The sequence below is a fragment of the Carassius auratus genome, unplaced genomic scaffold (assembly GCF_003368295.1).
Source record: "Carassius auratus strain Wakin unplaced genomic scaffold, ASM336829v1 scaf_tig00000254, whole genome shotgun sequence".
Lineage (NCBI taxonomy): Eukaryota > Metazoa > Chordata > Actinopteri > Cypriniformes > Cyprinidae > Carassius > Carassius auratus.
Genome location: NW_020523286.1, coordinates 1,247,307 through 1,265,195, shown reverse-complemented (window position 1 = coordinate 1,265,195; position 17,889 = coordinate 1,247,307). Strand labels below are relative to the sequence as shown.

General features: G+C 39.1%; 1 protein-coding gene across 4 annotated transcripts in view; it reads right to left on the bottom strand.

The window, feature by feature from the left end:
- Positions 1 to 17,889, bottom strand: part of LOC113068893 (sterile alpha motif domain-containing protein 11) — a 57,083-nt gene that overhangs the window by 22,092 nt on the left and 17,102 nt on the right. For all 4 annotated transcript variants that reach the window (XM_026241812.1, XM_026241811.1, XM_026241810.1 and 1 more), the window contains exons 4-5: positions 9,127 to 9,218; positions 335 to 427 (exon numbers count right to left, since the gene is read on the bottom strand). In XM_026241812.1, coding sequence (XP_026097597.1) covers positions 335 to 427; positions 9,127 to 9,218 — 185 coding nt within the window. The remainder of the gene's footprint in view (positions 1 to 334; positions 428 to 9,126; positions 9,219 to 17,889) is intronic.

Below are 17,889 nucleotides of genomic sequence, written 5' to 3'. Positions count from 1 at the left end.
GAAGTCTGAATGAACAGTTCACTATTTTAAGAACCGAACTGTCTGTTTACATGTAAACATGAATAGGCAAATGCTGTACTTGTGAACTCTCTGTAGAGAGTGTGTGAAAAGGTTAGCAGGAGGGGGGAGGAGATGTGTCTTCCACTGAGCGTTGTTCTCTCCTCCCTCCTCTTACTATCTGTCCACCCCTTCCCTCCACTCTCGCTCAATCTCGCTCCATCTATTCCCACCTACTCCATCTTACGCACTAAGGTTAAACAGCTCTAATTGAAGTGCATTATCGTCTCCAGCACACATACGCACATGCACACACATGCACGAGAGGGGCCCTTACCTTTAGGTGACACGCTGCGGGACTTCTTGCTGTCAGATGGGCACTCGCTGCTGCTGTTGGGGGAATAGGCTCTCCTCTTGCCTAGAATATCATCTGTGGAAAAAAAGAGAGAGAAACAGGTTAGAGGGGTTCAGATGTGGTCAGACGGCTCCTAAACCCCTCAACATGCAGCTTGCTGCCTGGCTCTATACCTGCATACATGATGGAGCTGTGAGACCGACTAAAGATACGAAGAGTTGAGAGGGCCCTGCGCCAGCGTGAATGACAGATCTGGTTCTTACTCAGCCATGTGCAGAAACGAGAGATTCTTTTGCCCGCTCTCTCTCTTTCTCCTATCTCGAATAAACATGCTTTCTCTTTTTTTGCACTCACCCTCACTCTACCGTCATTTCTTGTCTTGACTCTCTATCTATCTCTCCTGATCTTCACACCGGCCTAATACGGAGTAAAAGCTCCAGAAATGAAAAGACGAGCAAGAAAAGAAATTGGAGAAAATGTAAGCGGTCTTGCCTATGTCTTCTATCAAACTCCTGTTGTCCAAATGTGTCCTTTTTGCTTTTTTCACTCACTCTCACTCTCTGTTTTCAGTGAATATAAAGCTCACACCTTTTGCTAATCTCTTCCTTCCTTTCTTTCACTCTTTCTCTCCCTCCCCCTTTTCTCTTTATCTCTCTCTCTCTCTCTCGCTCTTTCTCTTTCTCTCTCTAGAAAAGTGGAGGCTGTCTGCACTAGCCTAATGCAGCGCTCTAGTGAGCCGCTGGTGTCTAGTGTACGATTACAGCACCCTCCTCCCCCCAAACACATCTCAAATCAATATCCTGCTAATCACGCTGGGAGGGGTGCTGCTGAGAGCATGGTGGTGCATGCATGCAGGAAGGAAGAGACCGTTTGTCATTGCACTCTCCTCTCTCTCTCTCTCTCTCTCTCTCTCTGCCCTCATGCGCCACATGAAGTAAAAAACGTCAAAGCCACAGAGTTATGCTCTTCCTTTTGTCTTTTGTTGCTGTCTGATTCTTTATCTAAATGGACTGTGCAATACGCTGAGAGGAAACGGATTATACATTTGCTTGCATTTGAACTTTTATTGTATTTATTGTGTTTTATTCTCTATGGATATCATAAAAAAAGTTATTTTTAAAACATTTATGGTGCCCTGCAGGTGCATCATTTTAAAGACCTCATAACATCATTCAACAAGCACAGAGATCTTTCTTATGTTGACATCTTTCGTATTGAAGGACATGTGGGTGCAAAAAAGGGACATATCGTTCTATTTGTTATCAAATAGACATTCCAGTTGGTTGCATTTGGGTTTAATAGGTAAAAATCTCTTTAATTTACACCATAATCATTTAGGAACTTTTAGAGGCTGATCTACATTGAGGTATGGGGTTGTTGTTCAGTGTATTTGTTAAAGCTATCAGTCTCCATTATTTCAACTTACTTTTTTAAATAATCATATGTAACAATGGAATTCATGGTGAAAAACTACATTACCCATGATTCTACAAGAAATTTCCACCAATCTGAGAATCAAGACAAGCTAATTGTGCCAAACTCCAATTAAAACCTGCAAATGACATAAAAGTCAATCTTCAAACACACTCTTAAACTACTTAAATAGTGTATATAATAAAGTTTTGCAGTAAACAAAATATGGTGTTTTATATAAATAAAATCTACTATATTCTTTGAATATCTATATTTTTACCTGTCATTATTAATTTGATTGTCATTCACAATAAATCATGGGATTGAGTTATTTACGCGTTAATGCCTTTAAGTACAACTACTTGTACCTTTGTCTTTTTGTCTGACTTTCAAAGTTTGTTATATTGTGATTCACCTTGTTGCTGGCTGGTTTGGTTCATGGCTTATTAACAAAGAGTTTTAAAAAATCCCTATGGGAAAAAATAATGGGAATAAGCTCACACCTAACATGTACAAACTAGAGAGTTGCAAAACTCTCGTTTTGATTTCACAAGGTCTTTAAAGGAAGCCATTACTACAGATGACCCTTATGTGTAAGCCATGAATAAAGCTCTACACATCAAAGAAGAGTGAAGGGGGAGATTCTTGCATGGCACAAAACGAGAGAGCCTGCACCTCTGTAAATGTCCGACACAAAAGTACAAACTACTCTCTCACACACCTACCCCTCGACACCAAGCGTACTGCTCATCCCTCTCTGATAAGAGTGCTGGAAAGAGACACAGAGAGAGAAAGAAAAGCAAGCCTGCGCTTGAAAGAGCTTTTGGAGTGGCAGAGCTCAGTCTGGGATTCTTTGTGGGGAGCGAGCTTTACTAATGACGCTGTTTGATGTATTCTCATCAGGGGGGAAGGCTGTCTATCCCAGTCCAAAGAGAAAAAGGGGCCTCTCTAATGGGCCCCCATCTCCTCTCCTAACCTCTGCCCAAAGACAACAACAACACTCCCTCCGTCTGTCTCTTGCTCCACTTTTTCTCCTTTCGTCAGCCTTTGAGGTGAAGAATCTCCCTTGGCGTATTCAATTATTTTCCGCTCTCTATCTTCACGTGGAACTGATACGATCACGGCATAAGTGTAAAAGTATAGCAATCGGCTGCTCCTGTCTATGCATGAGCCAAAAGAGCTCAAAAGCCTGCAAGGGATGTGCAAAAACTTCAGATGAGCAGGTAAGGTTTTAGTTTAAAAGGTGTTAAATAGGAGTAAAAGGGTTAATTCCCCTAAAAATGAAACTGAAACTCTGAAACTCTTTCATCATTTACTTACCCGCAATCCTGTATTACTGTCTTTTCTTCTGTTGAACTTAAAAGAAGAACAGTACGGTCCCCATTGACTTCCACAGTATGGAATGCTATGGAAGCCAATGGAGACCATCAGCTGTTTGGTTACACAAATTGTTCAAAATATCTTCTTTTATGTCCAACAGATCTTTTATGATGAGAAAATGTTCATTTTTGGGCGAGATGTCCCTTTAAAAGGAGCATGAAGCTACCTAATATGAAAAGGGTTGGGGAAAAACTTCTTCGTAACCACAGCACCCTCTGGTTTCTGTAGCAGCTACGTTGAGCCGCTCTCTCTTCCTCTCTGTACGTCTCTGTTCGACCCTAATCTCTCAGCAGTGTCTTTCCCACAGGGCTCAGCCACCCTAGCACCGCTATCTCCAACCCAGCCTGTTCTCCAAGCTCCATCGCGTCTTATCAGGCAACCTCCTGCCTGCCAACACTCCCAAAGCCCTGGGCTGAGTCCAGTTCCTCTCCATCTCAACCTCCATCTCCATCTCTTTGAAATCAACGGTCCTGAACTGTCACTCAGACCTAAAGCTCCAACTCACACAGTGCTCCGTCCCCCGAATCAACCCCCCAAGTGTTTAATCACAACCTTTGAAACCTTTTTTTTTTTAACTCTCATGATATGATTTGACAGCACAGAGTGATTTGCAGTATGAAATGCTTTCATAAGCGAGAGAGCAAAAGTTTTGGAGCAGGGCAGCGTGCCCGTGGCGTCGGCGCAGGCGGAGAGGAAACCTGGCCCTGGACCGAACTCTGTCTGCTCTTAGCACTTTGGTCTCTAGCTGAAGTAATGCACTCAACAAAAGAAGAGAGAGTTCGGGACAGTGAGGAGGAAGCCGTTATTCTGCATGGAGGAGCTGGAGGCGGGAAGCGACACTGACTCACTTGCAGTTTCTTTTTTCCTATAAATCCCATGTTAACTGTTCACCAGCTTCTCTCCTGCTCCTATCCATTTATTGTTCTCTGTTTGCATGATTTTTACTCAAATTTGTAATTTTTTTGGTAGTGTATGAAGGAGCAATTTATTTAATTAAAAAACTTAAATCTTTTAGATCTAAGTTGAGATTTAACTCCTCAGATATGTTTGTAATAGAATACTTGCATACTTAGTTTAAAGTATGAAATATATACTTCATACTAGCAAACTTGGTGCATATTGCAGATTATATACTTTACACTAGCATTCTTAGTGTATAGTGCAAAGGATAGTGCATAGTGTGGAGTATATACCAAAAAAGGTTAAGTCCAAATGAAATAATGAGTCAAAAAAGCCATAAACGTTCACGTTGATTTCACTGGAAATGGAAGTTCAAGTTGAGAGTACTGCATCAAATGATATGGTATGTCTCAACATATTTTCTATTGTATATCGCACATTTTGGCCAAAATATGTTAGATTGCTTTTTCAAACATAGCCTTTAGCTGCATTTGGAATACCATATTAGCATACAAATCAAAAGGCAGAAATAGTAATATGCTAGTTTACTATTTTCCAAATTAAACCTTAGTCTTTTCTACAAACTTTTAAAGAGTTATTTTCGTAAAAATATGCTATACACACTTTATATACTTCTCTACCCTGAAACTTAGCGCTCATTCAAAAAATAAATGCAAAAAACAGCTTCAAAGAGCTTCAAAAATCCACAGCAGCAGCGAGAATACTGCACTCTCTCTGTCTCTCAGTGCGCTCAAGGGAGAGGCAGGGTTTCAGCAGTGCCTGTCTGCCTCAGGGTCAGAGATTTTTAGGCGGAAAGCCTTTAATACCAATTAAATGTTGCTTCTTAAAGCTGTGATGCTCAAATTTAACACCAAACAGGGAGGCTCGGAGCTGCCTCGTGCCTCAGCCATGTTACCCAACTCACAGAACGGCTTCTGTTGCCAGCGCTGTTGCTAATTCCTTTAAACTTCAGCCTGTGCGGCACAGAGCCAGGCCAAAACAAGGGCAGAACTTTAATAGAGGTGGGGGAAGAAAGAGAGAAGGCTAGAAAGATGGAGAAATAGCAAAACGACTAAATGAGCAGAGAAGGAGGCTCTTGGTTTTCTCCTCCTCCTCCCTTAGCTCCTTCCGTCTCTCCGGCTACTGACAAGTTGGACAGGCCACACTCCTTAATTCCCTTTTCTTATTCCCTTAATCTGTCATCTTTATCAGGCAGGGGAAGTGGCGGGCGTCGCGGCGGAGCCCCAACCTCCAATCAATCTCCACATTACAGCTGACAGAATGGTGCTAATAACTTATTGATCCCCCTGTTTGTGGGGCTCGGCCAGAACTGAAAGGATGGCATTGATTGGCCATGGCGGGGGGGTGAGCAGCACGGCGCTTCCGCCAGCCCAGAGGATTCAGCACCACCCCCCTCTACTGCCGCTCCCCCACTGAGAGCCTTAGGGGAGAGACAGAGAGAGAGAGACAGAAAATGAGGGAGGGCAACACACAGAGGAAAAAGAGAAAGATCAAAATCATGGGAAAAAGAATGAGAAAACAACAGAATGAGGCAAAAACCACCGCAATTGAGGGAAAACAAAAGAAGAAGAGACAAATGGTGGTTGAGGAAAATGCAAGAAGATGCAAGAAAGGCAGGCGTCTGTGAGAGAATCAAAGGACAGAAAAAGGAAAAAAAAACATGTATAAATTTGGTTGCGTTATATGACAACCAATGTGCTCACGGAGGTGATATTGCTATTGATTATATCATATATTTGGGTGGTATTTATTATGCCAGATTGCTTTACTTTATGTACATATAGTATAAGAAAAAAATTAATTAGTTAACAAAAGTTTTTAGGCCATAGACTACAGAAACTTGTTTTCCTTTTTTGAGTAACGTGATTTTCCGCAGCTGAATTCATAAAGTTTTAAAAAACTAGTTTTGCTGTTTTGAATGAACTATTTTCAACTCAAGCGTTACATAATGTGAAGCAGTTTTTTGTACTGATGTCAGTCTTGTTCATTCGTTATGAATAATCGTATCTTTTTTGGCCTGCATCCATCACATCTGTGATATATTATAATATTATTATAATTTATAGTAACAGTTTTCTATTTTAATATATTTTAATATGCAATTTATTTCTACAGAGGCTGAATTTTCTGAATTTCAATTTTGAATCAGTGCTGAAAACAGTTGTGCTACTTAATATTTTTGTGAAAAGGTGATATATTGTTTTTCAGGATTCTTTGATTTAAAAAACAAACAGAAATCTTTGTAACATTATAAGTACCTTTATTGTCATTTTGGATCAACTGAATGTGTGTTTGCTGCCTAAAAGTAATAATTTCTTAATTTAAATAGCAAAAAAATATATAAATATCTTGTTTACACCTAAGTTTTTGAATTAATTAATTGGTTAATTAATATTAATTAATCTGAGTTCGAATTTAATAAACTTTTGAAACAAAACTTATTCCATAAAATACTTAATAATTTCCACCATTAATAAGAAATGTTTCTTGAGCACCAAATCTGCATATTGGAATGATGAAGAATCATGTTACACATATATATATATATATGTTACACACATATATATATATATATATATATATATATATATATATATATATATATATATATATATATATATAAAATCAAATATTATATATTTATTTTCTGTCTATTCAAAGTGATTTACAGTGCATTTGGCTATGGCCCGCCCATTGATATAATGATGATTGTGCACAGGATAAGTAGACTTGTGTAGGGGGGAAACAAACATCACTGACAGGACACTTAGATGCTTCGTCTTGAGCGAGAATATTTAGATTATAACATAGAAATTCAGGCAATCTATTCACTGGTCCAAATATACAGCAGTCTCACGCTGACGCTCCTGTCTGTCTTTAGGAAACCATGAGAGCGGCAGGGAGGGAGGGGAAAAAAAGCAAAAACACCTTATATGCCTATTAAGAGTCTCTGGTCTGACCGCAAAGCCACGTTTAGGAGTCTTCACAGAGAGCCAGACAAGCTGCCGGCGCCCTGCCCTCCCCCCCATCCCTCACTGGGGCCAGCAGGCCGTCCGGCCGGACGGAGAGAGGGGGGGTGGGTGAGGGAGCCGCCTCTCCTCCATCGCTGACTGGCTGCGGCTGACGCCTGGGTCAGCTCTCATGTCTGTCCCTCAGATTTAATTAACGGGCCTCTCCGGTGCAAAGCAACCCCAGCGCTGCAGTCGGCTTCCTCTTCCTCCGCCTGTCTCGCGACTCCACACTGCAGTCCACCCTCCCTTGATACCATACGACGCTCTGCTCATTCATTTGTTCTGCACTTTTCCAACCTTTTCTTCTCTCTCTCTCGCTCAACCACATACCCAGAGAAGAAGTCAGACTTGAAAGGAAGTAAAAGAGACTGTGTGACGGAACAAAAAAAGCTGTTGGAGTCTCACAGCTGAACATGGAAAAATGAACACTTGCATCTGCTTTGATTCAAGCTTATATAAGCTCGACCTTTTACGTACTGCTACATCCACTATGCTGTTACTTGCTGCATCATGTGGCCAAATGCAAAACTTAATAAATGTGCATCTTTGATCTTTCTGATCATGTGAAAAACACACTTCCAAATGGCTCTGTTCTAGCCATTCGACCCCTAACCTGGCCCAGGGACGGAGGCTCTCTAATTTCACTGGCAGACAGAATTAGACGCGCTGCGTGATCGGATTGGACTTGTTTACAGACATGAGTCTAGCTGCTTACAGCACCCGTTAAACCTCTTTTAAACGCTCAAACTGACAGATTTTGGTCATCAGCCACGCTGCAGGTGGCTTCCGCTCTTACTCCTTTGTGTCTTCTCCAATTAAGATTATGATTAATTGAGCATCTTCTATTCAAGTAATGGCAAATTTGACTGGTCTAGTTTTTAAGTCAACCCTTAGATCTCCAGTCGAGTAGAAACCTAGAGCCAGGTAAAGGTGATTTGAACCACATTTGGAGCCATACGATCAGAGAGATATAGAGGACTGGGACAGTCGCTTAAGACTTTGTTATGCTCCACTGATGCTAATGTAATAGGATTTAGACACATATATTCACATATGGCCATTTTACCAGAAACCAATAGGATCCTCCACTTGACTTGGCTGTGCGGTATTTATGTACCACAACATAAAAAGCTCAAATTAATTTTAACTAAAAGTGCTAAAATTACTAAATTAAAAAAGTGAAATCTAAGGATGTCTAACTTTAAGCAGTTAGTGATATTAATAGTCTTTTGTAGACTTGAAAAAAGAATAATAATAAAAAACCAAGACATTAAACCACACAGGTCAAAATAAGACTTGTTATTAAAAAGTATTATTTAAATTAAATAAAATCAATACAAATAAAAGTATAAACTATTAAAAATAAAATAAAAATATCTTATATTTTAAAAAAACAGTAATAAATGTTACAAATATTTACATTCAACATAAATCTTCAAATAACATTAAAGCCTCGGTGTAAAACCAGACAGGTAAAAATGACTTAACCAACTTTGGGTGACCATGTGATTCAGCGAACCAATGAGATTAACACACATTATGTCCGGTAGTCCTTCTGTTTGGTCGGAGATTAATGACAAATAAAGCTATTTACTGAAAGTAGTTTTAACGGTGGTTTAAGTTGTGTGCTAAGAGAGACGAAGACAAGAGCATTAAGTAATGGAATGAATATGGCCACAATGGAGCGCCTAATGAGCTTACAGCCCTCAATCATACAAATTAAACCGAATTAAAGTACTAGCACGCAGTCAGTGTAATTGTTCTGCATCAATCAAAGGATAAACCCTGTAAAAACAGAGTATGATGGCAATAAAACAGAATATTAAAGACAGAGAAAGCCACAGAAGCAATTACAACGATAATGCAATTTCACAGATTTGACAAGTTTGTATCATAATCATAAAAGCATTTTTGGCCACTTCACTCAGACCACTTCCTGTGTGTTTTCTTTTGCTCTATAAGTATGTTTTCACTTTATATCCATAATTACATGGCCGAACATTACCTCTGATTATATGTGAATGTGTGCTGTCTCTAGGTGTGTCCTACCTGAGTGTGCGGAGCAGGGCTGGCCCTCGGGCATGCCGTGCTGTCGGGTGTGGTGCAGGTTGGAGATGATCGTTGAGAGGTCACTGTCACGACTGGAAAAAGGAAAGCAGAGGAGGAAGAAAGAAAAGGAGACAGAGAGAAAGCAAGAAGAAGGGAGAGAGAGAAAGAGAGAGGGGGAGGGTAAATAATGTATCTCTAGGGATTCTTCATAACGCAAAGCAACTCACTAACACACACACACTCACATTAAGCATATTAGGTTTAAAAAAAAAAGAAAAAAAAAAGTTTAATATAAAACAATTCTGCCCAATTAAACTAAATTGATCAAACTTACCAATTGTACATGAGGAAAACAATGCATAAAGTGTACAAAAAGTAAACCCAAGGTAATTCCACCACAAACAACCTCAACTGAATCAAACATGGCTGACCTGGTGCACTCCAGTTTGGTCCCTTTAAGTTGAAACGCTTTCTGCCTTTGGCTCTTTTGCCTTGCTTCTGTATTCATTGTCTTTTCGATTTTAAGCGTATAATGAGCACTGACAGATTCCTGCATCAAGCAATTTTGAGATTCATCCTGTCTCATCTTCAACCTTAAGATGTTCTAATCAACACATTCAACTCATAAGCAGTTTATGAGCTTAAAACCAGGTGATAATGGTTTTTATGATCGCTCTGCTGAAATCGCTCGGGTCTCTGGAGGTGCACGAGGTGCTCGGGGGATGAGTGTAATCTCCAGAGATCTGCCATTTCATAAAGGAGCCTGATAAGTGGTGAATAAAAGACGCTGGTTTATCATTCAACATGAGCGTGCAGATTTAGAAATTAGAATGGATAATAAAATTTGTATGTAATTCCGGCGATATTTAAAGGTGCTGGATGTAGGATTGACACTGAGTGGTTGAACTAGGTATTGCAGTCCAAATTCAAAATATCAGAGAGGATTTTTTTCACCTGGCCCCTCCTCCTTAGACTTGACGCACACGCAGGTTGCCATATTTATGACACAAACAGGAACAAGTGCACTTGATGATGAATGAAATGAAGTACACTGTGTTTTCCACCAACTGGCAACCCTGGGTGCCGAAATACAATTGGGTAAACTGGCAGAGGGCGCGTTTCACAAACCAAAACAACAACAGACATTCTGGTCAGAACGCACATTTTCAAAGGAGAATAACTGACTGAAGCATTGTTTTTCAAATAAAAAAGTATGTTAACTTAGTATGTTTCTTAAACTTCTTCAAACACATTATGGTATTTTTATGAGTCAAAATCTTACATACAGCACCTTTAAGGAAGTACTTGTGCTCCTGTGTCATACACAAGCCAGAGAACCAATTCTGTTAGCTGTTTTGGACAGGTGAAGAAACCAATGAATATTAATATATACTTGAAGTTATCTTGCAGCAAGCTAAACTTTTAGTTTCAACTTGATATAATGTTTCAAACTTAATCAATAAGACATATTACATGGTTTGATTCAAACACCCCAGGTATCCACACATTTGTTTGGAATGATTTTATTGTATACATTTTTTCCATAGTAAAAGTGACCCCACAAAGAATCAATATTATCTTGTCAATTGTGTACTAATAATATTTGGTAAATGGAGTTTAATTAGGTCAAAGGAACCTATTAAAACAAATAAAATGGAAAACATGAGGTTAAATATTTTTTATTTCATAAATATCTTTCATAATTATGTTTACATGTCACTCTTTAATTTTTTTAATTTTATATTTATTTTTATTGTTGTTGTATTGTTGTATTTATTGTTGTATTGTATTATCTTCTTTAAATAATGTTCACACATGATTCATATACACATGAAACATGAAGAGAAAGAGTTAAAACTCTTAAAACTAGACCGACAAACTGATCCCAGGCCAGGACCGACATTCACACCGCACACTTGTCTTCCTCTTCCTGGTCGTCTCTTCAAGGCCAACTGAAGGGTTTACAGATTAGAACTGGACAAGGCCGTCCCCTCAACCTCCCTTCCTCCCTCCTTCCTCCTCTCATCTTCCCTCACTCATCCTTCATTAACACTTGTAAGTCCTGCTTGGGCCATGTTGTCTCTATAGAGACCAATAGAAGTGTGTCATGGAAGTATTTTAATGCAATCTGATTACAGCTCTGATCGCATTATAACGCATAATAATTTCAAATACCCGATTAGCATTTAGCAAATATCAGATGCATATCTCACAGCTCCTGGTGGTCTACGGGGCGCACTAATATCAAGAGAGTTCCAAGGGACATTTTACGGGCTGTCACAGAACAGTCTCACAATCCACTGTGTTTCTGTGGTGGGCCTGTGGCCCTGCTGTTTGTGGCAGTAGAAATGCTAGTTTTACAGTCCGTAGATTACAGGCTGGGCTTCAGTAATGTCAGCCTGCCACGCTTTCAGTTCAGCTACAAACAACACAGCACGCACAGGAATTTATTCTCCATGACCGAACTGGGCTGCAAATTCACTTGCCATTCCGAGAAGCCAGAAGTCTGACAGAAATGCCATTGGTCGAATGTATGACAAAAGATCAGATGCACGATACTTATAAATATTACAGCATTCACTGAGCAAAAAAAATGCTGGATAAATTAGGATATTATCTTAAATGCAACTTAAGTTAATATTGTAATTGAGTTAAACGAGCATGAGCAATGTTAAATGCAAGTTATTAGAAATTATGAAAAAAGTCAAGCATAAATTATATAGAAAATTATAATTTTGTAAAATATTTTTCATGTTTAATTAAAAAAATCATTATTTTATTTAAAAATACTTTAACATAATACATTTATAAATATTTAATAAACAAAATACATTGTTACTAACATTGACAATGAATACACACAATGCAGCGAAAGCACAATCGTTCACTACATTTACAAGAATAAAAAATTATTATCAGAAAACTCATATTTCATTTGATAAAATACAAAGATAAATGAGACTGAAATTAATCGATAAAAGAAACATTAATTCCCTGCAAAATATGCAAAGTGATCTGACAGAATATGCTACATCGATACAAGTTGCATCATACAAAAACAAACACCCTAAACAGCTCAAACTCTAGTAGAAACCTCTTTTTTAACAGCATTTAGATTGAAATGTTATTCAGAATTTGACGTTTGTCTATTCTAATTTGACAACAGCGCTATAAAATAATAAAAACTTGCATGAAACTATGCTACTCCGTGCAGCGCAAAGGTCCATTTAACCTTTATCTAGGAAACAACTCTGCCGTTCTCTATAGGTCATCCAAGTTCCTCCATCCATCCCCTTAACAGGGCATCAGTCCAAACAACAGCTCCATCTTCCAGTTCCCGCTCTGGCAGTTAAGGAAAGCTATTATCCTCGGACGGAGGCTCTGCAGTGAGCTCACTAAGCAAGGACATTGTTAGCAAGTTAATTAGCACACTTTTTCTGGGCTGTCCCGGTGAGGGCCGCTAATGAGGCCTCCCACGCCTGGCGGCCAAGGTCATAATCTGCGTCAGGGCTGGAGCTAAGACCCAGGTGCCTGAGTCAGCGATCCCACACAGGGGAGCACAGGGCGGACCTGACAACTCCGCTTAGGACATGAGCTGCAGCTTATCACGCACTGAAGACGATCAGCATAATCTCCACCTAAACTGGTCAATACCTCTTACACCTCCCCGTCAACTGCAGACACTTTGCCCCAGATATGACCAACTGAAAGAGAACACGCACTGGGCAACATGCAACAAATTGGGACCTGATGACTCTACAGTGACCAGTTAGAAAAGGCTTGAAAATAACAATATTTAATGCCATAAATAAAATGTCAAATTAAATCTCATGCAAAAATATATTGTAATAATCTATACTACATTTTACATTAACTATATATATCATATCTATTATATCATATTAAAAATGTTCAAGAAAAAATGTGTTAGGGCTGGTCGGTAAATTGATATATACAGTCTAACAAAGGAATGTGTCAACCAAAAACATGCTTTACTGCCTGGAACACGATTTAAAGTATGTTTTGAAATAACAGTTACATTATGTAGTTTATGGTGGGCCCTTTTAATCATATTTTAAATAATAAATACTTTTATGTTCTAAAGAATTTAATTCACTAAACGTTCAAAACCAGGCATTACTATTCTACGTTTATTTTTATGAATTTCTAGCAAATGTAATATTTTGTAATATACAATATTCAAATAAATATAATAATAGCATATTTGGAAGGTGCCAAAAAATGAATCAGAGACATTCAATGCAGCTTCAGAGTCAGTGCTTTACAACGGAATGAAAATCTGTGACACCGCAACGAACAGCAAATCATCTTTCCGATGCCAGAAAGATAGGGGTTTTTGCATCAACTGTGTTGTTGCTGGTAGCAGACACATTTCCTCACCACAGCACTCACATGCAGAGCTGAAAGCACTTCCATCTGTTTTTTACGTACATCTGATATAGGAGCACTAGGCCTAGGGTTTGCGGTTGAATGCAGAGAAAACCAGCTGCACACCTGCACAGAGCTCTGCTTGACTCTGATTCAAATGCTGCTAAAGGGATAAAGGTAGCTGTGTAAGGGATTTAAAGAAATAGTTCACCTCAAAAATGAAAATTATTCACCTTTAATCTTCCCCTCCAGTGAGCTCTGCTCAAGAACTGCCACAACTGAATCACTGATTCAATAAGTTGAACTGGATCAGTGAATGAATCATTCAAATGGATTTTGTGAACCGAACAAATTAACTCAACAGATGCATCTCCAAAGAATGATTTGTTCCCTAATCGGGGATACAGACTACAGATGTCTCTTAAATAGCAAGTCATATGGACTACTTGTTTTATATCGCTTTTGCATTCCTTTTTCCATGCTTGAAAACTCTAGTCCCCATTCATTCTCACTGCAATTGTAAATTAATAATAGTCATACAGGTTTGGAACATGATGGTGCGTAAATAATGAAAACTTTTGAGTGAACGGTTCCTTTAAGAAAATGTTTTGTGCTTATTTGCACTTAAGCTGGGTTTTCAAATATGGCATCTAAATAAAAAGAATCCGTTAAAAGACAGGTATTTATGAACTGACATTGCGTTTAAAGCAGCTCAGAAAGCCATTGGACAGACGTGGTGTTCCTCATGGCAGCGGGAACGTCAGGGAGGGAAATAGTGCCAGCACAAGTGCCCCTGCGGTGACACGGGAGACGAGAGCTGGCGCCAGATATAGAGGTCACACTGAGAGCTGGCAGACTGGGCATCCTAACGCCAGGGCTTACACCATTACTGAACACAGCGCTGATAGTCTCACCCTGACACACACACAAAGCGGTGCCAAGCAGAAAGTGGGAAGGCATGTGGAGAGGATGCCTCCTTTTTACAGAAAGTGACAGACGTTTTGCACTATGAACTGGCACTGGAAAACAAGACCAAAATTTAGAACCAATTTGGGTACAAAAATGGTACAAAACTGAAAATTTTACGATTACTTTTATTAAACAATCAGTCTGAACACAGATTGCACTTAAATAATGTCCAGTAAAAATAAAAAAACTTTGAGAAAAAAAATCTATGTTTCTATTTTTTTCTCTCTCTGTTGTTATTCCGCTCACATTCAGAGCGAGCAGCCAGGCCTCAGCTAGCGAGGAGAGCAATAAATAAATATCGAAATAGATACATAAATAAATGAGAGCGCAGTGCGTTCTCCTGAGCTTTCTTGTTGTTCCTGCCTTATAAAAGCTGATGGGAGGTCGATAAGCACGCGGGAACCCAGAAAAGTAGAAGTGAAACAAAATATTATTTTGCCACATTGAACGTTGCGGCGTTGGATAATCAGAAAAGGCGAACAGCGGAAAAAGCCTGAGAGTTGTGATATGTGGTACAATGTCTGTTTAAAGACAGCTGCTCTCAGTAGATGTGACATTAATGACATTGATTAACTCATTTGGTTGAAACAAAACCAATCAAAGAGATGCTAACAGGAAAAAAAACACCTGATTAAAACATCTTCACTGTTTTACATATTTATGTTCACTTGACACGCAAGGGAAACGCATTTAGTTGATGCGTGTTCAATACAATACATTTAGTTTCTAAATGTTATTTACGGCACAATGCAGACTGCTTTTCCATTAAACAAGTGGTCTACAGTTAAATTTTATGATTACATAAATTATTGAAAAACAAACAAGTAAATAAAAAATAGCATTGCCATAGTAAAACGCTTTAAAAAATGTGTTAAAGTACGCATTCAAAAAATACGCATTTACTTATGAACGTTTTTTTTTTGGGGGGGGGGGGGGGGTTAGGCTTTAATTCCAGCCCTTTGAATTTTGAAAGTGTGAGTATAAATTAGCAAAACTGTTATATCGCAATCATAGCAGGATGCATTTGTCCACTTTTTAAAAACAGGGCTTTAAACGTCACAAGTATTCCTGAAAACAGTAAAGTGTAGAACGGTTAGCCTACAGCCGTTCCTTGGGAAGAGCCCTGGACATTCTAAAAGTTCCAGAACTGGAACCCAACCACTAATTACTGCCTTAAGAGAAGGTTCTTTCCAGGAATCCTACAGCATCACATCCCCTTCCCAGCAGTGTGTCGTGCAACACTCCAGAACTGCACAGGGAAAGGTTTTAACAAAACAAAAACGAACGAATGGCACACATGGTCACATGGTTTAAAGTAAACTTGAGTACTCATTTCCTCCGGTGGACCACACAAATGATTGAATATGGACAATTCCATTAAATCTGTGTGACCGTACCAAAACCGTTCAAACAAAAGAACCCCTTACATAAAAAATTTTGGTGTTGCCTTAACCTAAACCATTTCATCCAAGAGGCATTTCATCATCAGCTGAATGTCTCTGAAAGTGCAAAAAACATCTATTAATCTATGGGTCTATTATTTGTCTGTTGTTTTTCAGAAAGAAATTTCCAAAAATACCCAGTGTCAAAGCACTCAACGATATTACATTAATCAAAAAAAAGTTAAAGTGTCAGATGAAAATGCCCTTGACTGTACATACCAGCATTTTAAGAGCCTGGCCAGTCACAGTGCGCTAAAGACGCTGGTTTGGGTTGGCTTCAGTCCTGAGGTTTGGACCAGCTGATTTCCACTTCTGGCTAGATGAGTGCTTACATTCAGGTCCAGACAGCCACCAGGGAAGAGGACGGCACGCCTTGCTGGACAAACGCTTCTAAAGCTAAACACAGACAGGTCAGGCCCTTCTATGAAGAGGCCGCAGAAACCCGGGGGAAGACAGACAGTATTTCTATCCAGACAGGTGCAACAGTTGTCTGATTTATTTCCTTTCCCTGTCCCTCGTGCTCAAGGGGAGGGTCCACCATTCTGGAATCAACCTGCCTCCTCCTCCCCTACTTCATCTAATCCACTTATGTTTCTGCACTTCGTTTTTTTCCATAGGTTGTAAATAAGAAAAATCATCAAAAATCGTGAGAGTATCCTAATTAAATCAACAGTTAAATGCCAGTAAGATTAACACAAGAGACAAAATTGACTTTATCATTAACTTAGCATTAATATAATAGACACTATGGGATGGGCCATCTTTTTTGGAGGCTTTTCTTAGCAGGTTGTCCTCTGAGTAAGTATACTATCTTATATAATCCATGATGGTTACTCAGTAATGACCCAGACAAGCAGTCAGCACTTCTCAAAGCCCTGGTGTTGACACACCTGACTGTGCACAGGTAGGCTTCAGGAAATGATTGGCATGACCTTGAAGACTAATACTATGACAAACATCTCATACTTGCAAATTGTATTGCTAAAGCAGAATGCGAAAGTGAACGTTTTCAGATAGGAGGCCAGTCGACGGTATGGCATTGTCTTTATCAGCCGATTATATTTACATTTCAAAGATAAAACCTAACTTGTTATTCTGTTATTCAGTATGGTGTTTAGACTCATTCAAGTGAATCGTGACCCGAAGACCCTCAACCTCCACATATGAAATCACTAAGAAAAAAGGAATATAAAAGACCATGCCAAGCGTTACGCTTCACCCTAAGCGCAGCTTGTTTTCTTAAAAAGAAAGGTCTGTATGCTTGCAGGATACAGGAGGACTGAGGACTAATCACCTATAAACCTGCTGGCCATTAACATTAATCTGGTTAAAAGATATAGGGAGTCTTCTTTAAGTTGTCAAAGTGTACCGGCTTTTCTCACGGCAGTGGCTGGAAATCCTCTGAAAACTAAACGCGCACGATTGCACAAACATATATCATCGGGAGGTGTCTAAAACTGCACTCATTTTGTTTTTAAATATCTTTGGGCAGAACGGTTAAAGTACGCTGGGGTCCAAAAGTCTGAGTCTGGGATTCAAAATCTTACTTAAACCTGGAAATAGACAAAATTTTAGGAGAGACATCATAACAAAAAATGAATAATAAATATATCAGATTATTCCCTATTTAAGAACATTTGTGACACTAAAAATCTTTTTACAATTGGTCAGAAATTCTTGCTTCCATTGAAGCAAAAGAAGCTCTTTGGATCACGCTGGAAAAGTTCTACTGTCACTGAAACAAAAGAAAAAACGAGTACAGAGACATTGTGGACTTCATTTAAATGCAACTTTTTTTATCAAAATGTTAAGCTGATAATATAATTAGCATTAAATAGTTAAATGTTAAACAGAAGCGGTCTCAAGCTTTTGGGACACCTCTGTACACAGTACATATTAATGCAGATAGATTTGGACTAAAGAAACGCTATGCACACTCTACCACAACATTAATATAAACTGC